Raw genomic sequence first — 24,436 nt, 5'->3', positions numbered from 1 at the left:
ACCAACACGCTCTTTCGGCATCGGCGCATCCACACAACATCATGGATGCATGCCGGGTCCAAGCAAGAACATCTGCTGGACTACATAGTGATGGACCAGCGGATGTGAGCCCATGTCCTTGACACCAGGACCTACCGTGGAGCTGATCTGCCCTCTAACCATCGACTAGTCATCTGTAAGATGCGCCTGCCATTCTTCCACTCCGGTGGTAGGTGTACACCCAGGACCCCATTCCAACCAAAAGTGGCCTGGTCTCAGTTAACTGATGAAAGTTGCAAGCGAGAATTTCATGATCGCTTGCAGCTGGGGTTGGCATCGTCCCCCACTCCTCCTGATGTCGAGGGTAAATGGGCGAGGTTTAGGACTGTGACTCATGCAGCTGCAATGGCTGCTTTGGAGACGCGGTCCAGACCTCCCCAGAAACCCTGGCTGACAGTGGAGGTGTTCAGGTTAGTTGAGAAAAAGCAACAGGCCCACTCTCATCGGCTACAGCACCCCACGTCAGAGAATGAGGTTTACCACAGCCTTCGCTCGGAGGTTCGGAGAGCCATAAGGCGCTGCAAGGATGGGTGGTGGTCGCGGGTTGCTGAGGAGATAGAGTCTGCCTCAGTGGCCCGCGATCACAAATCACTATTTAACTCCATCAAAAAAGTAACCTGCAGCGCCACACCTATTATCATCATTAGGGGAAAAAACGGTGATCCAATCTCCGACCCCCAGGAACAGCTTTGCAGATTTGCTGAGCATTTCTGTGAGGTCTTGGGGGAGGGGAAATCCCTCAGCCAGGAAAACATCATGGCACAAAGTGGGGATAACCCTGCTGAGGCTGCGGTGCCTCAAATATTGTAAGAGGTCACCCCCTGTGAGTGGCTGGCTGAGGTGCCATCTGTTGAGGAAGTACTGAAGGCGATCCAGAGTCTGAGACCAGGAAAGGCACCGGGCAGAGATGATCTCCCAAGCGAAATTCTGAGGGAGGGTGGCGTTTGTGCACAGGCTGCCCTATATGACATCATAACAACAGACTGGACCACTGGACGGGTTCCGCAGGATTGGAAGGATGCCCTGGTGGTCCCCCTCTTTAAGAAGGGGGACCGCACAGACTGTAACAACTACAGGGGCATCTCACTCCTCAGTGTGCCGGGAAAGGTCCTGGCAAGGATTATTCAACATCGCCTTGCTAGGCACGCTGAGGAGAGGCTTGCGGAGCCCCAATGCGGTTTCAGGAAAGGGTGGTCCTGCACAGATGCCATATTTTCTGTCCGTCTGCTACAGCAGAAGTGTAGGAAATTCAAACAGGACCTACATCTCTGCTTTATTAACCTGGTCAAGGCCTATGATACCATCAGTAGGCCTGGGCTCTGGGTTGTTCTTCGTGCTTTCAGAGTCCCTGACCCTCTGCTCACGATCATTAAGGACCTTCATGATGGTGAGCAGGACCGGGTAAAACTACGTGGCCGGGAGTCAGAGCCTTTCCCTGTACACCTTGGGGTGCAACAGGGATGTCCTCTGGCTCCCACATTATTTAACATCTATTTTGACCGCGTAGTTCGTGAAGCCTTCAATAGCTGTACCGGGGGAATTTCCATTTGGTACAGATATAATGGCAGGCTGATCGACGCCCGGGTGCGATCAAGGGATGGCTCCTTATTGGTCAACCACGTTATGTATGGCGATGATTTGGTAATAGCTGCTCATTCAGAAGAGGAGTTGGAGACGCTGCTGCTGAGACTGGAGCGTGCCACTAAGAGGTGGGGCCTTACCATCAGCCCCACCAAAACTAAGCACCTGCCTGGATATTTTGTACCAACGGACACTCTACCCCCACAACTCCCAATCGGTGATAGGGCAGTAGTGGAGAGAGTGGAGAGTTTCCCATACCTGGGCAGTGTGCTTATGACCGGCTCTAGTTTAACAGCAGAGGCCTCACTCCAAATCAGTCGAGCGGCAATATATTTTCATCGGTTGCGTAACGCTGTGTGGAAGCTACCTGGTCTGTCGCTCCGCATGAAGCTTCAGGTCTTCTCAGGCAACATTCATTCACTCCCTTCTCTACGCTTGCGAAACGTGGACCCCCCTAAAGGAGCATCTTCGCCAGTTGGAAACATTTTGGCTGGCCTGCCTACGATCCATCCTGGGTTTAACCAGGCTGGATTGTGTGAGGAGCTCACAAATCCTTGAAAGATCTGGGCAAAGTCCCATCGGTGAGCTCCTTCGGCAGGCAAGGCTGCGTTGGCTGGGTCATGTAGCCCGCATGCCCAGCCACCGCATGCCTAAACAGCTTTTGTTTGGCCGGATCGAGGGGGCTAAACGGGCACGGCACGGGCTAGAGAAGAGATGGAGTGATGTGGTACAGGAGGACGTGGAGCTGAGTGGACTTGCCGATGACTGGTACCAGCGGTGTCAAGATCGGCCTCTGTGGAGGAGGCTCGTGAAGGACGCTACTGGGCAGTTGGAGGCAGTCGCCCTCCAACAACAACGGAGGGTGGAGGAGCGACGCTCACAACAACGAGCGGAGCGCCGGGTGGCTAAAGCACAGCAAGTTGGTACAGTAGGGGGCACAGGTGGTGCATCAGCCAGTCATCTCGGTCAGTCGACCCGTGGCACTTGGGTCTGCCCCGTGACCTACTGCCAGCGGGCGTTCAACACTTCACGTGGCCTCAAGGTGCACATGGCCTGGCACAAGCGTCGTGGTGACGTCACCGCCACTTAGTGGCGAATGGCGGTTGTTGTTGTTGTGTGTGTTGGAGGTATGTGTGTTGTTGTGTACTGCGCTACGAACCTGGCGACCCGAGTTCGATTCCCGCTCATGGTCAACATCCGTGACAGCGAATGTGAACCAGTTCTGGGCCTCTGCTAGGTCGACTCAACCTTAAATGGGAACCTGGTGCGGTGAGTAAACATCGGCACTGGTGATACAAAGGCGGTCTGGCGTGGTGCTGGCCACTTACCCCATCGTGTGCCGTGCCAACTTTAACAGGTGCTCGTGAAGAGCACTTGCCCGAACAGTCCGTTAAAGGCTACATGGGGGATCTTTGTCTTTATGCATGTGTGCAGTGTGTGGGTGTAGTGCGTGTGTCTGTGTGTGCGTATGTGGGTCACAGTCGATGAGTCAGACACGATTGCATGAACTGCAGCTCCCAATAAGCCTCATATAACATTCACACATTCATAGAGTACCATAGAGATCCCATACAATCTCATAGAGCTCACACACTCACAGAGTACCATAGACATCCCATACAATCTCATAGAGCTCACACACTCACAGAGTACCATAGAAATCCTATACAACCTCGTAGAGCTCACACACTCATAGAGTACCATAGAGATCCTATACAATCTCATAGAGCTCACACACTCATAGAGTACCATAGAGATCCTATACAACATCATAGAGCTCACACACTCATAGAGTACCATAGAGATCCCATACAATCTCATAGAGCTCACACACTCACAGAGTACCATCGAGATCCTATAGAATCTCATAGAGCTCACACACTCACAGAGTACCATAGAGATCCTATACAATCTCATAGAGCTTACACACTCATAGAATACCATAGAGATCCTATACAACCTCATAGAACTCACACACTCACAGAGTACCATAGAGATCCCATACAACCTCATAGAGCTCACACACTCATAGAGTACCATAGAGATCCTATACAATCTCATAGAGCTCACACACTCACAAAGTACCATAGAGATCCTATACAATCTCATAGAGCTCACACACTCATAGAGTACCATAGAGATCCTATACAACCTCATACAGCTCACACACTCATAGAGTATCATAGAGATCCATACAACCTCATAGAGCTCACACACTCATAGAGTACCATAGAGATCCTATACAATCTCATAGAGCTCACACACTCATAGAGTACCATAGAGATCCTATACAATCCCATAGAGCTCACACACTCGCAGAGTACCATAGAGATCCTATACAACCTCATAGAGCTCACACACTCACAGAGTACCATAAATATCCTATACAATCTCATAAAACTCACACACTCATAGAGTATCATAGAGATCCCATACAATCTCATAGAGCTCACACACTCACAGAGTACCATAGAGATCCCATACAATCTCATAGAGCTCACACACTCATAGAGTATCATAGAGATCCCATATACTCTCATAGAGCTCACACACTCATAGAGTACCATAGAGATCCTATACAACCTCATAGAGCTCACACACACATAGAGTACCATAGAGATCCTATACAACCTCATATAACTCACACACTCACAGAGTACCATAGAGATCCTATACAACCTCATAGAGCTCAACCACTCACAGAGTACCATAAAGTTCCCATACAACCTCATAGAGCTCACACACTCATAGAGTACCATAGAGATCCTATACAACCTCATAGAGCTCACACACTCATAGAGTACCATATAGATCCTATACAACCTCATACAGCTCACACACTCATAGAGTACCATAGAGATCCCATACAACCTCATAGAGCTCACACACTCATAGAGTACCATAGAGATCCTATACAACATCATAGAGCTCACACACTCATAAAGTACCATAGAGATCCCATACAATCTCATAGAGCTCACACACTCATAAAGTACCATAGAGATCCTATACAATCTCATAGAGCTCACACACTCATAGAGTACCATAGAGATCCTATACAATCCCATAGAGCTCACACACTCGCAGAGTACCATAGGGATCCTATACAACCTCATAGAGCTCACACACTCACAGAGTACCATAAATATCCTATACAATCTCATAAAACTCACACACTCATAGAGTATCATAGAGATCCCATACAATCTCATAGAGCTCACACACTCACAGAGTACCATAGAGATCCCATACAATCTCATAGAGCTCACACACTCATAGAGTATCATAGAGATCCCATACACTCTCATAGAGCTCACACACTCATAGAGTACCATAGAGATCCTATACAACCTCATATAACTCACACACTCACAGAGTACCATAGAGATCCTATACAACCTCATAGAGCTCAACCACTCACAGAGTACCATAGAGATCCCATACAACCTCATAGAGCTCACACACTCATAGAGTACCATAGAGATCCTATACAACCTCATAGAGCTCACACACTCATAGAGTACCATAGAGATCCTATACAACCTCATAGAGCTCACACACACATAGAGTACCATAGAGATCCTATACAACCTCATATAACTCACACACTCACAGAGTACCATAGAGATCCTATACAACCTCATAGAGCTCAACCACTCACAGAGTACCATAAAGTTCCCATACAACCTCATAGAGCTCACACACTCATAGAGTACCATAGAGATCCTATACAACCTCATAGAGCTCACACACTCATAGAGTACCATATAGATCCTATACAACCTCATACAGCTCACACACTCATAGAGTACCATAGAGATCCCATACAACCTCATAGAGCTCACACACTCATAGAGTACCATAGAGATCCTATACAACATCATAGAGCTCACACACTCATAAAGTACCATAGAGATCCCATACAATCTCATAGAGCTCACACACTCATAAAGTACCATAGAGATCCTATACAATCTCATAGAGCTCACGCACTCATAAAGTACCATAGAGATCCTATACAATCTCATAGAGCTCACACACTCATAGAGTACCATAGAGATCCTATACAATCCCATAGAGCTCACACACTCGCAGAGTACCATAGAGATCCTATACAACCTCATAGAGCTCACACACTCACAGAGTACCATAAATATCCTATACAATCTCATAAAACTCACACACTCATAGAGTATCATAGAGATCCCATACAATCTCATAGAGCTCACACACTCACAGAGTACCATAGAGATCCCATACAATCTCATAGAGCTCACACACTCATAGAGTATCATAGAGATCCCATACACTCTCATAGAGCTCACACACTCATAGAGTACCATAGAGATCCTATACAACCTCATAGAGCTCACACACACATAGAGTACCATAGAGATCCTATACAACCTCATATAACTCACACACTCACAGAGTACCATAGAGATCCTATACAACCTCATAGAGCTCAACCACTCACAGAGTACCATAGAGATCCCATACAACCTCATAGAGCTCACACACTCATAGAGTACCATAGAGATCCTATACAACCTCATAGAGCTCACACACTCATAGAGTACCATATAGATCCTATACAACCTCATACAACTCACACACTCATAGAGCACCATAGAGATCCCATACAACCTCATAGAGCTCATACACTCATAGAGTACCATAGAGATCCTATACAACATCATAGAGCTCACACACTCATAAAGTACCATAGAGATCCCATACAATCTCATAGAGCTCACACACTCATAAAGTACCATAGAGATCCTATACAATCTCATAGAGCTCACACACTCATAGAGTACCATAGAGATCCTATACAATCCCATAGAGCTCACACACTCCCAGAGTACCATAGAGATCCTATACAACCTCATAGAGCTCACACACTCACAGAGTACCATAAATATCCTATACAATCTCATAAAACTCACACACTCATAGAGTATCATAGAGATCCCATACAATCTCATAGAGCTCACACACTCACAGAGTACCATAGAGATCCCATATAATCTCATAGAGCTCACACACTCATAGAGTATCATAGAGATCCCATACACTCTCATAGAGCTCACACACTCATGGAGTACCATAGAGATCCTATACAACCTCATAGAGCTCACACACACATAGAGTACCATAGAGATCCTATACAACCTCATATAACTCACACACTCACAGAGTACCATAGAGATCCTATACAACCTCATAGAGCTCAACCACTCACAGAGTACCATAGAGATCCCATACAACCTCATAGAGCTCACACACTCATAGAGTACCATAGAGATCCTATACAACCTCATAGAGCTCACACACTCATAGAGTACCATAGAGATCCCATACAATCTCATAGAGCTCACACACTCATAGAGTACCATAGAGATCCTATACAACCTAATAGAGCTCACACACTCACAGAGTACCATGTAGATCCTATACAATCTCATAGAGCTCAACCACTCACAGAGTATCATAGAAATCATATACAATCTCATAGGGCTCACACACTCATAGAGTACCATAGAGATCCCATACAATCTCATAGAGCTCACACACTCATAGAGTACCATAGAGATCCCATACAACCTCATAGAGCTCACACACTCACAGAGTACCATAGAGATCCCATACAACCTCATAGAGCTCACACACTCATAGAGTACCATAGAGATCCTATACAATCTCATAGAGCTCACACACTCACAGAGTACTATAGAGATCCCATACAACCTCATAGAGCTCACACACTCATAGAGTACCATAGAGATCCTATACAATCTCATAGAGCTCAACCACTCACAGAGTACCATAGAGATCCCATACAATCTCATAGAGCTCACACACTCATAGAGTACCATAGAGATCCTATACAATCTCATAGAGTTCACACACTTACAGAGTACCATAGAGATCCCATACAACCTCATAGAGCTCACACACTCATAGAGTACCATAGAGATCCTATACAATCTCATAGAGCTCAACCACTCACAGAGTATCATAGAGATCCTATACAATCTCATAGAGCTCACACACTCACAGCATACCATTGAGGTCACAGCTCACACACAGAGTACCATAGAGATAATATAACACACTCATAAAGTAGCTGTACAGTTATTTTGTTATAAGCTGCCTGGCCACAAATGATCGCTCAACGGAGTGGCTCCTCATCACGTGGGTATTTATAGCAGCTGCCACAGACTCTGAACGCGTGGTGTGGATTTTAAATGTGGAGGGAAAAACCAGAGGACCCGGAGACAAATCCACGCGGCCACAGCGAGAGAGACACGCAAACTCCAAATACACAGCAGGTGTCAGGGTCGGGCTCGAGATCGAACCCACGACCTCCTGCAGACAGGGCGAGGTAGTTAACATCTCGTCCCATCCCCACGTGGCCAACCTCAGGAGGTTTTCTCATTTCTGGATATACCCCGAGGGGAGCTCTGTTGGAGCTCTGTTGGAGGTTCCCAGCGTGATCATTGGGTACGGATCGGACCTCGAAGAGGTCCACAGCTCATGGAGGCTAATAACAACCCTGTGGGACCAGGCTGGGCTGTGTGCTGCTGAGGTTGGAGAGACTTCTGAACTTGAAACTCCCGACTACTTTAATGAGACACACCGGGTCCTGTTGACGCCAAACTGTTCTGGTATTCACGCGTTTCAGGCGACGATCATTTGGCGCTGGGAGATGAATAACATTTTGTCATCTCTGCCAGACTGATGCGTTTGTTTGAGTTTGTGTCGGAGGTGGTTGCTGCTTGCGGGAGCGGATGTGTGGACTGCAGCACGACAACAACGGTGGGCTGGGTAGGGGCTGTGTGGGCTGGGTGGGCTGTGTGGGCTGGGCAGGGGCTGTGTGGGCTGGATAGGGGCTGTGTGGGCTGGGTAGGGGCTGTGTGGGCTGGGCAAGGGGCTGTGTGGGCTGGGTAGGGGCTGTGTGGGCTAGGCAGGGGCTGTGTGGGCTGGGCAGGGGCTGTGTGGGCTGGGCAGGGGCTGTGTGGGCTGTGTGGGCTGGGTAGGGGCTGTGTGGGCTGGGTAGGGGCTGTGTGGGCTGGGCAGGGGCTGTGTGGGCTGGGCAGGGGCTGTGTGGGCTGGGCAGGGGCTGTGTGGGCTGTGTGGGCTGGGTAGGGGCTGTGTGGGCTGGGTAGGGGCTGTGTGGGCTAGGCAGGGGGCTGTGTGGGCTGTGTGGGCTGTGCAGGGGCTGTGTGGGCTGGGCAGGGGCTGTGTGGGCTGTGTGGGCTGTGCAGGGGCTGTGTGGGCTGGGCAGGGGCTGTGTGGGCTGTGTGGGCTGTGCAGGGGCTGTGTGGGCTGGGCAGGGGCTGTGTGGGCTGTGTGGGCTGGGTAGGGGCTGTGTGGGCTGGGCAGGGGCTGTGTGGGCTGTGTGGGCTGGGTAGGGGCTGTGTGGGCTGGGTAGGGGCTGTGTGGGCTGGGCAGGGGCTGTGTGGGCTAGGCAGGGGCTGTGTGGGCTGTGTGGGCTGTGTGGGCTGTGCAGGGGCTGTGTGGGCTGGGCAGGGGCTGTGTGGGCTGTGTGGGCTGTGCAGGGGCTGTGTGGGCTAGGCAGGAGCTGTGTGGGCTGTGTGGGCTGGGCAAGGGCTGTGTGGGCTGGGAGACGCGTGCTCATTTGAATGCGGGAGCCCCTGGTGACGCGCGCGTGTCTGTGGTTGCCATGGCGACCGCACATCCACGATGTCGTCATCGCTACAGCCCCCGCGTGTACACGCGGCTCTGAGTCATTCACACTCAGTACACATACACACTGTACACAGAACATACACACTGTACACACACTATACATACACACAGTACACACACTGTACATAGTACATACACACACAGCACATACACACTGTACATACACACACTGCACACACTGTACACACACATAGTACATACACACAGTACATACACAGCACATACACACAAAGTACACACACAGTATACACACAGTACACACATACACAGTACACACATACACACACTGTACATATACACATAGTACACACACACAGTACATACAGAGTACACAGATACACACAGTACATGCATACACAGTACATACACGCAATACACACACCGTACATACACACAGTACACACACACAGTATATACACACACATAGTACACACGCACACATAGTACACACGCACACATAGTACACACACACATAGTACACACACACACATAGTACACACGCACACATAGTACACACACACATAGTACACACACACATAGTACATACACACACAGTATATACACACACAGTACACACACACAGTATATACACACACACACACATAGTACACACCCACAGTACACACACACAGTATACACACACAGTACACACACACACACATAGTACACACACACACACATAGTACACACACACACATAGTACACACACATAGTACACACACAGTACACACACACAGTATATATATACACACACACAGTACACACACACATAATACACACACACACACATAGTACACACACACACAGTACACACACACATAGTACACACACACATAGTACACACACACACAGTACACACACACATATTACACACACATAGTACACACACGCACATAGTACACACACACACAGTATATACACACACATAGTACACACACACACACAGTACACACAGTATACTCACACACATAGTACACACACACAGTATATACACATACATAGTACACACACACACATAGTACACACACACATAGTACACACACACAGTACACACACACATAGTACACACACACACATAGTACACACACACAGAGTACACACACACCCCACACACACAGTACACACACACATAGTACACACACATAGTACACACACACAGTATATACACACACATAGTACACACACACACATAGTACACACACATAATACACACACACATTACACACACACAGTACACACATAGTACACACACACATAGTACACACACACATAGTATACACACACAAACACATAGTACACACACACAGTACACACACACACACAGTACACACACACACATAGTACACACACACACAGTACACACACACACATAGTACACACACACATAGTACACACACACACACATAGTACACACACACATAGTACACACACACAGTAAACACACACACAGTATATACACACACATAGTACACACACACACATAGTACACACACAGTATATACACACACAGTATACGCACACACACAGTATATACACACAGTATACGCACACACATAGTACACACACACAGTATATACACACACACATACACCACACACACAGTACACACACACAGTACACACACACACAGTACACACACAGTACACACAGTACACACACAGTACACACACTACACACACTACACACACACAATACACACATTACACACACACAGTACACACACACAGTACACACACACAGTACACACACACATAGTACACACACAGTACACACACACATAGTACACACACAGTACACACACATACATAGTACACACATACACAGTAGACACACACAGTACACACACACAGTACACACAGTACACACACATAGTACACACACAGTACACACACATAGTATATACACATACATAGTACACACAGTACACACACACAGTACACACACTACACACACACAGTACACACACATAGTACACACACAGTACACACACACATAGTATACACACACACATAGTACACACACACACAGTACACACACTACACACATACAGTACACACACACAGTACACACTCACACACAATACACACACACACACACTACACACACACTACACACAGTACACACACACACAGTACACACACTACACACACACAGTACACACACTACACACACACAGTACACACACACAGTACACACACTACACACACAGTACACACACACAGTACACACACATAGTACACACACAGTACACACAATACACACACAGTACACACACTACACACACACAGTACACACACACAGTACACATACACCTGTGGGCCATACATTGAGTCACAAGTTGACCCCCCCCACCTGCTGCTGCGTTCGCCTGAAGCCCCCACCCCCCACCCCTCCTCCCCGAATCCTGTAGAACGGCCGATATTTAATTAACATTGTCAGTAGACGCATTTGAGTTAACCCCCCCTCCATCCCTCCTATACGTACGTACTAAATGGATGGCCCCATATCACATCTACAACAACAACAACAGCAACCGTGTGCCAGGCTAAGGGGAACATTGACACAAGCCCACTGAGCCCCACATCTCCCTTGTACCACGTGACACACGCAGTACACACGCACATGTGTTGTGTATACATCGTACACACAGCACGCACATACAGACACACAGAGTACACACACATTCACATCCACGGTCGTACGTAAACATGTACACACATAAACACTTCCGCACATAAACAGCATCTCAAACAGAATGTGGCCAATTCGTCACTAGTACAGCATTAGTGTATAGAACAGAGTAGTGTGTAGTGTAGTGTATATTGTATAGTGTAGAGTAGTGTATAGCAGAGGTGGGACAAAGTCATTGTTATGCAAGTCCAAGTCGAGTCGCAAGTCATCAAATTCATGACTCGAGTCTAACTCGAGTCCAAGTCACATGACTCGAGTCCACACCTCTGGTGTATAGTGTAGAGTAGTGTATAGTGTAGAGTAGTGTGTAGTGTAGTGTATAGTGTAGAGTAGTGTGTAGTGTAGTGTATAGTGTAGAGTAGTGTAGTGTATAGTGTAGAGCAGTATAGTGTGTAGTGTAGAGTAGTGTAGAGTAGTGTATAGTGTAGTGTAGAGTAGTGTATAATGTAGAGTAGTGTAGTGTATAGTGTAGAGCAGTATAGTGTGTAGTGTAGAGTAGTGTATAGTGTAGAGTAGTGTATAGTGTAGAGTAGTGTATAGTGTAGAGTATAGTGTAGTAGTACAGCACGCCTGTTGTGTGGGAGAGCCAAGCCACAACATTTACAATCTGTTTAACACGTCGGATTTAGCGACTATTATCCATAATAGAGGTTGTTTGGGTTATATCAGATAGTAAATGTTGTGGCTTGGCTCTCCAACACACAACCGGCATGCTGTACTAGTACACTATACTATACACTACTCTACACTATACACTACTATACACTATACTATACACTACACTACACACTAGTGCTGTACTAGTGACGAATTGGCCACGTTCTGTTTTCGTGACAACCCTTACTCGTTGGCTGTGTCGGGTGGTGGCGGGTTTAACGACACAACATTTATATATTCCCGCGATCTAACCCCCCAAAAAACCTCTCTTATGGATGATATTGGTCGCGAAAGCCTCCTGCTACGTGTTAAACATCATCGTGCGATATGGTACGTACCGTTTCCATGCGCACACGTACATGGTACACACGCCTGTTTACAATACATGCCAACATGTACAATGCACACAGACAAGCCACAAGCACACACGTGCTATACACTACACTATACACTACAGTGTATACCAATACCCGCCCAATCGCCACTTAGTGACGGTGACGTCACTACGGCGCCTGTGCCAGGCTAGGTGCACTTTGAAGCCACGTGAAGTGTCGAAGGCTCGCTGACAGGAGGAGGTCTCGGGACAGACCCAGCAGATGCCATGGGTCGTCTGACTGAGATGACTGCTAGAGTCACCACCTGTGCTTCCTCCTGTACCAACTCACTCCATTTTATACGCCCGGCGCTACGCTCGTTTTGTGAGCGTCGCTCCTCTGCCCTCCGTTGTTGCTGCCTCCAACTGCCCAGTAGCAGCGTCCTTTAAGAGCCTCCTACAGAGGCCAATCTTGACACCGCTGGTCCTGGTCATCGGCAAGTCCACTCAGCTCCACATCCTCCCGTACCACATCAGCTCCATCTCTTCTCCAGCCCGTGATACGCCGGTTTAGCCACCCTTAATCCGACCAAACCAGAAGCTGCTTGGGCATGCGGTGGCTGGGGGCATGCGGTGGCTGGGGGCATGCGGTGGCTGGGGGCATGCGGTGGCTGGGGGCATGCGGTGGCTGGGGGCATGCGGTGGCTGGGGGCATGCGGTGGCTGGGGCATGCGGTGGCTGGGCCATGCGGTGGCTGGGGGCATGCGCTGGCTGGGGGCATGCGGTGGCTGGGGGCATGCGGTGGCTGGGGGCATGCGGTGGCTGGGGGCATGCGGTGGCTGGGGGCATGCGGTGGCTGGGGGCATGCGGTGGCTGGGGGCATGCGGTGGCTGGGGGCATGCGGTGGCTGGGGGCATGCGGTGGCTGGGGGCATGCGGTGGCTGGGGGCATGCGGTGGCTGGGGGCATGCGGTGGCTGGGGGCATGCGGTGGCTGGGGGCATGCGGTGGCTGGGGGCATGCGGTGGCTGGGGGCATGCGGTGGCTGGGCATGTGGGCTACATGACCCAGCCAACGTAGCCTCCTCGCCTGGCGGAGAAGCTCACCAATGATGGGACTGTGTCCAGATCTTTCAAGGATCTGTGAAACCCCTCGCACAATCCGGTCTGGTTAAACCCAGGATGGATCGTCGACAGGCCAGCCTGACTGTTTCAAACGGGTGGAGGTGTTCTTCTCAAGGGCTCCACGTGTCGCAAGCGTAGAGGAAGGGTTACAACTGTGGCTGAGAGGATCCCGGAGCTTCGCGTTGGGAGCGATGAGCCAGGCAGCTTTGACAAACAAGGCAGTACGCAGGCACAGGGAGGGAAGAGATAATGCCGCTCACTCACACCCACGCGGTATCTCTCTCACGTCAGCCTCTCTTCTCGAGGGGTGGCGAGGGGACATGGGAGGTATTCGAGCTGTGCGGTGTCAACTCCACCTCACGCCGGCGTCGTGGACGACTCGCTCGTGGCCAGGCCCCGTCATTGCCAGGGCTGGAACAGTCATTTTTCTCAGGGCAGGATACGATCAGACAACGCGAAGGGGGCAAATTTATTTTTGTATTTGTCAACGCTGGGGCCTGGGGGGCCGTGGACTCACTTTCCCTGCCAAGAGGAATGGTGGTGGTGGTGATGATGGTGGTGGATGCATATGCGACGACGTTCGCGGAGAGGCACAGGCGGGGCTGATGAAGTGGATGGCCGGTCCCTGGCGTGGGCTCAAGTGGGCCCTCAGGGCAGAGATGTTTTATTAGGCGACATGAGTGCCCCAGGGGCTCGTAGCTCTCACGCTCGGGTGAGAGTGATTGCAAATCACGGGCCAGATCAACTCAATAGTCACGGCAAGGAGGGCTGCTCGGTTTGTACGCGGTTTGTAATGGCGCCACCAAGCTAGCGAGATGTTAACTCCCTCGCCTGGTATACAGGAGGTCGTGGGTTCGATCCCAACCTTGACACTTGTATGTTTTGAGTTTGCGTGTTCTCCCCGTGGATTATTGTCCAGGTCCTCCGGTTTTTCTCTCCACATTTAGAATCCACGTGCGTTTAGAGTGGTTGGTTACTCCCATACGTGTAGACATACGCCACTTATTTGAGCTATTATTTGTGGCCAGGACGCTTCTGAAAAAGAGCTAAATAGCTCGGCGGGCCTTACCTAGTAAAATAAACAAATAATTGAAATAGTTTTTAAAGTAATCATCGATGCGCAGTTCCACCATCTGCGCATCCACACAACGGTTCGAGGATGATGCCAGATCCAAGCAAGAACTTTGCATTGAAGGAACAGCCAAAGCGGACCCATGTCCTTGACACCAGGACCTCCCGTCGGAGCTGACCTGTCCACCAGCTATTGGCTAATCACCTGGAATGTGTGCGCCTACCATTCTTCCAGCTTATGAGTGTGTGCATAACACGTGGACTGGCCATGGTGTCGGCGAGATTCTGAAGCTTGCAAGCGAGAATTGTATCATCACTAGCAGCTGAGGCTGGCAGTCTTCCTCTTGATGGCCCAGGGGAAACGGATGTGAGGTCTCGGATGGTAACTTTCATATTTCTGGGAAGCCGGTGCCAGACGGACAGAGGAAGTGTCCCAGCCGGCAGAGAGACGCGTGACTGGGGGAGGCCTCACGCAGCCTCCGCCCGGGGTTCAGACATCCCTGCGGCTCTGCCGTCATAAGGTGGCCGCAGGTAAATAAAATGAAAGCCGCTCCATTGGCCCACAATAACCACTCAATCGTCGTCATCGTCAGCTGCCGCCTCTCACGATCCTGCGATGGGATAATCCACCGAGCGCACGCACGCCGACCCATTTCAAAGCTCCATCTCCTCGGCGGAACCTCCTTAAGTCACTTGCACAGCACCACTCTACTAAGATGTCATCGCTAATCCACCAGCGTCAGGTCTGCTCATCTGCTGATCATTATTTCTGCGTGGAGACATTGGAGATGTTCCCTCTGCCGAGGAGGTGGCTATGCAAGATGGTGGAGCTTTGACGACCTCTGTGAACTGCTGGGGGCGGGCGGTGATCGTGTGGCAGGCTGCCTGGCGTCAACATTATTGCCACTGATTAAGCCGCGGCAGGGATTCCACAGAACCGGACGGATGCCGTGGTGGTCACTCTTCACAATGGGGATGGCACTGCTTTAACAGCTATGCAGGCATCTTCCTTTCCCAGCAGGCTTTTCAGATGCCCTGGCAGAGATTATTCAACAATGCCATGCCACACACGCTGATAAGCTCATGGAGGGAGCCCCAATGTGGTTTCTTTTCTGTCCGTCTTCTACTGCAGAGGTCCAAGGCTATGATACCTTCAACAGGCCGGAGCTCTGGGTTGTTATACGTTCGTGCGGATTTCCTGGCCCTCTGCTCACAATCATTAAGAACCTTCGTGAATACAACATCTCTGAGTAGCACGGTTGGCCACGTACGGTGCGAAAGAAATTCAACAAACATGATGGTGGGCAGACCCGGATAAAGCTGTGTGGCTGGGAGTCACAGCCATTCCCTGTTCACCTTGCGGTGCGATAGGAATGTCCTCTGGCTTCTAAACGTTGTATTCATAGTTTTACCATGTCATTATAAAAGCATTATATTGGTTGTACGAGTGGAATGTCCATGTGGTGCCGATACAGAGGGACAATGGTTGATGCCCAGGATGCTTGTCTACCGGTAAACCGTGGCACAAACACGAATGATCTCATACCTGCTGCTGAGTTTGGAGACTCCTCTGCTGAACCCGGAGCGTGCAACTCAGGGGTGGGACATCACCATCGGCGCCACCAAAATAAACACTCCACCCCCTTGTCGCCTTTCCACGAGGAACGGGAGCAGTTGTGGAGAGAGCGAAGGGGTTCCCATGCCTGGCCAGTGTGCTCATCACTCGTTCCAGTTGCTGACCACCAGCTCCGGTTGGCAGCTGAGGTCTCACTCCGAATTAGTCGAGTGACATTATTTTTCCATCAGTTGTGAAACGCTGTGCGGAAGCTAGCCTTGGGCCTACCGCTCCACACGAAGCTCCAGGCCTTCTCGGCTACGGTTGTATGTATATTGAACTTCTTTCGCACCGTACGTAGCCAAACGTACTGCGCTTGCGAAGCGTGGACCCCTTTCAAAGGAGCAGCTGTGCCGGCTCGGGAACATTGCGACTGGCCTGCACACGATCCATCCTGGGTTTAACCAGGCCAGATTATAGTGTTGGCAGGTCACGGGACGTTGAGAGATCCGGACGCGGTCGCAAGAGTCCCATCAGTGAGATCCTCCGAGGTTATCTCAAAGAACAACGCGTTAATGTCACAGCTGGCTACACACAAACACATAACACACACACCACACAATGTATACTCCGCACTGTTATACCTGTCAGCACCTAATCAGAGCCCTACCTTATTACAGACCAATTCAGACCTTATTGGTCACCCCGTGCCCTTATAAATCCCAACGTCTATCCTACAAAGTCCCATCACAAGGGAGAAACACAAACAAATTGACATTTTTTTTTGGCCCTCGTTGAAACGGCTGAGCGCCGTATGGACCTGAAAACTCAATTCACTTGTACAAGAACCCGGCTAAACCGTACGGGTTGACACGGTGTGACACGCGAGAACACGGAGGAGGCATCTACATATGCTTTAGTGTTTGTACACACGGAACAGTCACGGGCAGAGGGCAAGTGGAGGGTTTTGAGATTGGAAGAGATTGGGGCACAGACGTCTGGGGGAACGGAGTTCCAGACCGTGGCGGTCGGCAGAGGAGAATGAGCGACCTCCCACTGAGTGCTGGTCGACTGACGGCTTCTATGACGGCTTCCATGGGAAGCCGTCAGTCGCTGGAGAGGATGGTGCGTGGAGGGGAGTAGAGTGAGATGAGAGGGGAGAGGTAGGAGAGTGCGTGGAGGAAAGTAGAGTGAGATGAGAGGGGAGAGGTAGGAGAGTGCGTGGAGGGGAGTAGAGTGAGATGAGAGGGGAGAGGTAGGAGAGTGCGTGGAGGGGAGTAGAGTGAGATGAGAGGGAAGAGGTAGGAGAGCGCGTGGAGGGGAGTAGAGTGAGATGAGAGGGGAGAGGTAGGAGAGTGCGTGGAGGGGAGTAGAGTGAGATGAGAGGGGAGAGGCAGGAGAGTGCGTGGAGGAAAGTAGAGTGAGATGAGAGGGGAGAGGTGGGAGAGTGTGTGGAGGGGAGTAGAGTGAGATGAGAGGGGAGAGGTAGGAGAGTGCGTGGAGGGGAGTAGAGTGAGATGAGAGGGGAGAGGCAGGAGAGTGCGTGGAGGAAAGTAGAGTGAGATGAGAGGGGAGAGGCAGGAGAGTGCGTGGAGGGGAGTAGAATGAGATGAGAGGGGAGAGGCAGGAGAGTGTGTGGAGGGGAGTAGAGTGAGGTGAGAGGTGGGAGAGTGCGTGGAGGGGAGTAGAGTGAGATGAGAGGGGAGAGGTGGGAGAGTGCGTGGAGGGGAGTAGAGTGAGATGAGAGGGGAGAGGCGGGAGAGTGCGTGGAGTAGAGTGAGATGAGAGGGGAGAGGTAGGAGAGTGCGTGGAGGGGAGTAGAGTGAGATGAGAGAGGAGAGGCAGGAGAGTGCGTGGAGGGGAGTAGAATGAGATGAGAGGGGAGAGGTAGGAGAGTGCGTGGAGGGGAGTAGAGTGAGATGAGAGGGGAGAGGTAGGAGAGTGCGTGGAGGGGAGTAGAGTGAGATGAGAGGGGAGAGGTAGGAGAGTGTGTGGAGGAGAGTAGAGTGAGATGAGAGGGGAGAGTGCGTGGAGTGAGATGAGAGGGGAGAGGCAGGAGAGTGCGTGGAGGGGAGTAGAGTGAGATGAGAGGGGAGAGGTAGGAGAGTGTGTGGAGGGGAGTAGAGTGAGATGAGAGGGGAGAGGTAGGAGAGTGTGTGGAGGAGAGTAGAGTGAGATGAGAGGGGAGAGTGCGTGGAGGTGAGTGGAGTGAGATGAGAGGGGAGAGGGAGGAGAGTGCGTGGAGGGGAGTAGAGTGAGATGAGAGGGGAGAGGTAGGGGAGTGCGTGGAGGGGAGTAGAGTGAGATGAGAGGGGAGAGGTAGGAGAGCGCGTAGAGGGGAGTAGAGTGAGATGAGAGGGGAGAGGCAGGAGAGTGTGTGGAGGAAAGTAGAGTGAGATGAGAGGGGAGAGGCAGGAGAGTGCGTGGAGGGGAGTAGAGTGAGATGAGAGGGGAGAGGCAGGAGAGTGCGTGGAGGAAAGTAGAGTGAGATGAGAGGGGAGAGGCAGGAGAGTGCGTGGAGGGGAGTAGAATGAGATGAGAGGGGAGAGGCAGGAGAGTGTGTGGAGGGGAGTAGAATGAGATGAGAGGGGAGAGGCAGGAGAGTGTGTGGAGGAGAGTAGAGTGAGATGAGAGGGGAGAGGTAGGAGAGTGCGTGGAGGGGAGTAGAGTGAGATGAGAGGGGAGAGGTAGGAGAGCGCGTGGAGGGGAGTAGAGTGAGATGAGAGGGGAGAGGCAGGAGAGTGTGTGGAGGAAAGTAGAGTGAGATGAGAGGGGAGAGGCAGGAGAGTGCGTGGAGGGGAGTAGAGTGAGATGAGAGGGGAGAGGCAGGAGAGTGCGTGGAGGAAAGTAGAGTGAGATGAGAGGGGAGAGGCAGGAGAGTGCGTGGAGGGGAGTAGAATGAGATGAGAGGGGAGAGGCAGGAGAGTGTGTGGAGGGGAGTAGAGTGAGATGAGAGGGGAGAGGTAGGAGAGTGCGTGGAGGGGAGTAGAGTGAGATGAGAGGGGAGAGGTAGGAGAGTGCGTGGAGGGGAGTAGAGTGAGATGAGAGGGGAGAGGTGGGAGAGTGCGTGGAGGGGAGTAGAGTGAGATGAGAGGGGAGAGGTAGGAGAGTGCGTGGAGGGGAGTAGAGTGAGATGAGAGGGGAGAGGCAGGAGAGTGCGTGGAGGAAAGTAGAGTGAGATGAGAGGGGAGAGGCAGGAGAGTGCGTGGAGGGGAGTAGAATGAGATGAGAGGGGAGAGGCAGGAGAGTGTGTGGAGGAGAGTAGAGTGAGATGAGAGGGGAGAGGTAGGAGAGTGCGTGGAGGGGAGTAGAGTGAGATGAGAGGGGAGAGGTAGGAGAGTGCGTGGAGGGGAGTAGAGTGAGATGAGAGGGGAGAGGCAGGAGAGTGCGTGGAGGAAAGTAGAGTGAGATGAGAGGGGAGAGGCAGGAGAGTGCGTGGAGGGGAGTAGAATGAGATGAGAGGGGAGAGGCAGGAGAGTGTGTGGAGGGGAGTAGAGTGAGGTGAGAGGTGGGAGAGTGCGTGGAGGGGAGTAGAGTGAGATGAGAGGGGAGAGGTGGGAGAGTGCGTGGAGGGGAGTAGAGTGAGATGAGAGGGGAGAGGTAGGAGAGTGCGTGGAGAGGAGTAGAGTGAGATGAGAGGGGAGAGGTAGGAGAGTGCGTGGAGGGGAGTAGAGCGAGATGAGAGGGGAGAGGTAGGAGACAGCGTGGAGGGGAGTAGAGTGAGATGAGCGGGGAGAGGTAGGAGAGTGCGTGGAGGGGAGTAGAGTGAGATGAGAGGGGAGAGGTAGGAGAGTGCGTGGAGGGGAGTAGAGTGAGATGAGAGGGGAGAGGCAGGAGAGTGCATGGAGGAAAGTAGAGTGAGATGAGAGGGGAGAGGCAGGAGAGTGCGTGGAGGGGAGTAGAATGAGATGAGAGGGGAGAGGCAGGAGAGTGTGTGGAGGGGAGTAGAGTGAGGTGAGAGGTGGGAGAGTGCGTGGAGGGGAGTAGAGTGAGATGAGAGGGGAGAGGTGGGAGAGTGCGTGGAGGGGAGTAGAGTGAGATGAGAGGGGAGAGGTAGGAGAGTGCGTGGAGGGGAGTAGAGTGAGATGAGAGGGGAGAGGCGGGAGAGTGCGTGGAGTAGAGTGAGATGAGAGGGGACAGGTAGGAGAGTGCGTGGAGGGGAGTAGAGTGAGATGAGAGGGGAAAGGCAGGAGAGTGCGTGGAGGGGAGTAGAATGAGATGAGAGGGGAGAGGTAGGAGAGTGCGTGGAGGGGAGTAGAGTCAGATGAGAGGGGAGAGGTAGGAGAGTGCGTGGAGGGGAGTAGAGTGAGATGAGAGGGGAGAGGTAGGAGAGTGTGTGGAGGAGAGTAGAGTGAGATGAGAGGGGAGAGTGCGTGGAGTGAGATGAGAGGGGAGAGGCAGGAGAGTGCGTGGAGGGGAGTAGAGTGAGATGAGAGGGGAGAGTTAGGAGAGTGTGTGGAGGGGAGTAGAGTGAGATGAGAGGGGAGAGGTAGGAGAGTGTGTGGAGGAGAGTAGAGTGAGATGAGAGGGGAGAGTGCGTGGAGGTGAGTGGAGTGAGATGAGAGGGGAGAGGGAGGAGAGTGCGTGGAGGGGAGTAGAGTGAGATGAGAGGGGAGAGGTAGGGGAGTGCGTGGAGGGGAGTAAAGTGAGATGAGAGGGGAGAGGTAGGAGAGTGTGTGGAGGGGAGTAGAGTGAGATGAGAGGGGAGAGGTAGGAGAGTGTGTGGAGGGGAGTGGAGTGAGATGAGAGGGGAGAGGCAGGAGAGTGCGTGGAGGGGAGTGGAGTGAGATGAGAGGGGAGAGGTAGGAGAGTGCGTGGAGGGGAGTGGAGTGAGATGAGAGGGGAGAGGTAGGAGAGTGTGTGGAGGGGAGTGAGATGGATGTGACATTCACGGTGTGAATAGACGTACAGAAATTGTCAATCACGGGAACTGACGCAACGAGGTTATGGTGCCAGGCTAGGTTCACCGGACTCGCCAAACATGACCCAACACTGAGTGCAGTGTGCAGGGTGCAGGGTGGTGCAGGGTGCAGGGTGGTGCAGGGTGGAGGGTGCAGGGTGCAGGGTGGAGGGTGCAGGGTGCAGGGTGGTGCAGGGTGGAGGGTGCAGGGTGCAGGGTGGAGGGTGCAGGGTGCAGGGTGGAGGGTGCAGGGTGGAGGGTGGAGGATGCAGGGTGCAGGGTGGAGGGTGCAGGGTGCAGGGTGGAGGGTGCAGTGTGCAGGGTGGAGGGTGCAGTGTGCAGGGTGGAGGGTGCAGGGTGCAGGGTGGAGGGTGGAGGATGCAGGGTGCAGGGTGCAGGGTGGAGGGTGCAGGGTGCAGGATGGAGGGTGCAGGGTGGAGGGTGCAGGGTGCAGGGTGGAGGATGCAGGGTGCAGGGTGGAGGGTGCAGGGTGCAGGGTGGAGGGTGCAGTGTGCAGGGTGGAGGGTGCAGGGTGGAGGGTGGAGGATGCAGGGTGGAGGGTGGAGGGTGCAGGGTGCAGGGTGGAGGGTGCAGTGTGCAGGGTGCAGGGTGGAGGGTGGAGGGTGGAGAATGCAGGGTGGAGGGTGCAGTGTGCAGGGTGCAGGGTACAGGGTGCAGGGTGGAGGGTGCAGTGTGCAGTGTGCAGGGTGCAGGATGGATGGTGGAGGGTGCAGGGTGGAGGGTGCATGGTGCAGGGTGCAGGGTGGAGGGTGCAGGGTGGAAGGTGCAGGGTGGAGGGTGCAGGGTGGAAGGTGCAGGGTGGAGGGTGCAGGATGGAGGGTGGAGGGTGCACGGTGGAGGGTGCATGGTGCAGGGTGCAGGGTGGAGGGTGCAGGGTGGAGGGTGCAGGGTGGAGGGTGCAGGGTGGAAGGTGCAGGGTGGAGGGTGGGGGGTGCAGGGTGGGGGGTGCAGGGTGGAGGGTGCAGGGTGGAGGGTACAGGGTGGGGGGTGCAGGGTGGAGGGTGCAGGGTGGAGGGTGCAGGGTGGAGGGTACAGGGTGGGGGGTGCAGGGTGCAGGGTGGGGGGTGCAGGGTGGAGGGTGCAGGGTGGAGGGTGCAAGGTGGAGGGTGCAGGGTGGTGCAGGGTGTTGGGTGGTGCAGGGTGCAGGGTGGTGCAGGGTGTAGGGTGGTGCAGGGTGCAGGGTGTAGGGTGGTGCAGGGTGGAGGATGGAGGGTGCAGGGTGCAGTGTGCAGCGTGCAGTGTGCAGGGTGCAGTGTGCAGGGTGTTGGGTGTCACACCTCACCTGGCCGCGCCGCCTCTCGCCTCACGCTGATCTCCGCTCCGAGCGCCGCCGCGAGCGGGAGGAGGAGCAGCAGCAGGAGACAGCGACAGATCCCCATCCTCACACCACCATCACCACCAGCATCAGCATCAATCAGCTACACGCGCGGCTGCGATGGCGGCATCCAACGCGGGGTGTCCGGGCCCGGCTTCCCCGTGACTCTCACAGCGATGTCACCACCGTCACCGTCACCACCACCATCACCATCGTGATCACCACCACCAGCAGCAGACCACCCCCATCACGCAGCCAGCGGCGTCTCCGATCCACATGTAACGGGGCCGCGCGTCACGCGGGACCCGGATGCAGCGCTTCCTCCACAGCCCCGCCCCCCACTAACCCCCCCCCACAGCCCCGCCCCCACCGCCCACTACCCCCATGGCCCCGCCCCCATCGCCCACTCCCCCCCGTCATCATCTACACCCCCCTTTAGCCCAGCCCTTCATGCCCCGCTAGCCCCACCCCTTACAAGACGAAGATCCCCCGTATAGCCTTGACGGACTGTTGGGGCAAGTGCCGTTAGCGAGCTGGGTGGTCAACATCACGCCCGACCGCCTTTGTCTCCCCAGTGCTGATGCGTTACACACCGCAACGTGTAATCATTTAAGGCTGAGTCGACTTAGGGGAGGCCCAGGACCGGTTCAAATAAATCGCCACTGTGATTAGTGGTGGCCGGGGTCGGAGCGCAGTGCGCTAACCACTGCACCACCGCTCCCCACTACACTACCCACCCCGGCTGAGCCCTTCTCTCCCCCCCCCCGCTCATTAATCACCCCCGCCCCCCCCCCCCGTGGTGCGTGCGGACGAGGCGCTGTCACACACCGCGGGCGATTCAGCGGTTCACACCGGGGCCGTGTTTGATTCACGGTGGCCGTGTCAGAGACACTGATCACAGCACCACCGACATGCTGGGGCGCACGATCCTAAAGCTCGCCCGGGTCTGGGTGCCTCTCTGCACCCAGAGGGGGTCACCACGGCTCTGACGCGGCAGCGGCAGCAGCAGCAGCGGGGCCGGATGAAGCTCGTGGGGGGCTGGAGCATTTACCACGAACTTGAGCCCGGAATGTCCGTGTGTCACGCGCGTGACGTCACTCCACGTCACCCAGGAGGGGGGAGGAGGCGCCTCAGCCCCCCATGTGGAGTGACGTCAGCCACCCAACAACAACAACACTCAACACGCTCCGTGTCAACAACAACACCACCACGACATTAAACAACAAATAACCGACGTTTCGGGCAATGTCCCTTCTTCATAGCGCATTAATGGTGCTGCGAAGAAGGGCCGCTATGTACTCTGATTAAGGGCCATTGCCTGGAACGTCTTCTAGTACAGTACTCTATGAGGCCGTTCATAAATGACGTCAGACCCCTAGGGGGGGGGGTCGATGTGTGACGAGGGGGGGTTTGAGAAATGTGACGTCACGTCAAAATGCGCAACTTTAAATAAAT

At 52.8% G+C, this 24,436-nt stretch overlaps 1 protein-coding gene across 1 annotated transcript in view; it reads right to left on the bottom strand.

Moving 5' to 3' along the window:
* The window catches only part of LOC144943553 (uncharacterized), a 43,228-nt gene extending 19,931 nt beyond the window's left edge, over positions 1-23,297 (bottom strand). The window contains exon 1 of the mRNA XM_078871131.1: positions 22,949-23,297. Coding sequence (XP_078727257.1) covers positions 22,949-23,045 — 97 coding nt within the window. The 5' untranslated portion in view covers positions 23,046-23,297. The remainder of the gene's footprint in view (positions 1-22,948) is intronic.
* Between the last annotated feature and the right edge of the window lie 1,139 nt (positions 23,298-24,436).

Source organism: Lampetra fluviatilis, chromosome 31 (genome assembly GCF_964198595.1).
Source record: "Lampetra fluviatilis chromosome 31, kcLamFluv1.1, whole genome shotgun sequence".
NCBI lineage: Eukaryota > Metazoa > Chordata > Hyperoartia > Petromyzontiformes > Petromyzontidae > Lampetra > Lampetra fluviatilis.
This window is presented reverse-complemented; position numbering and strand designations above follow the sequence as displayed.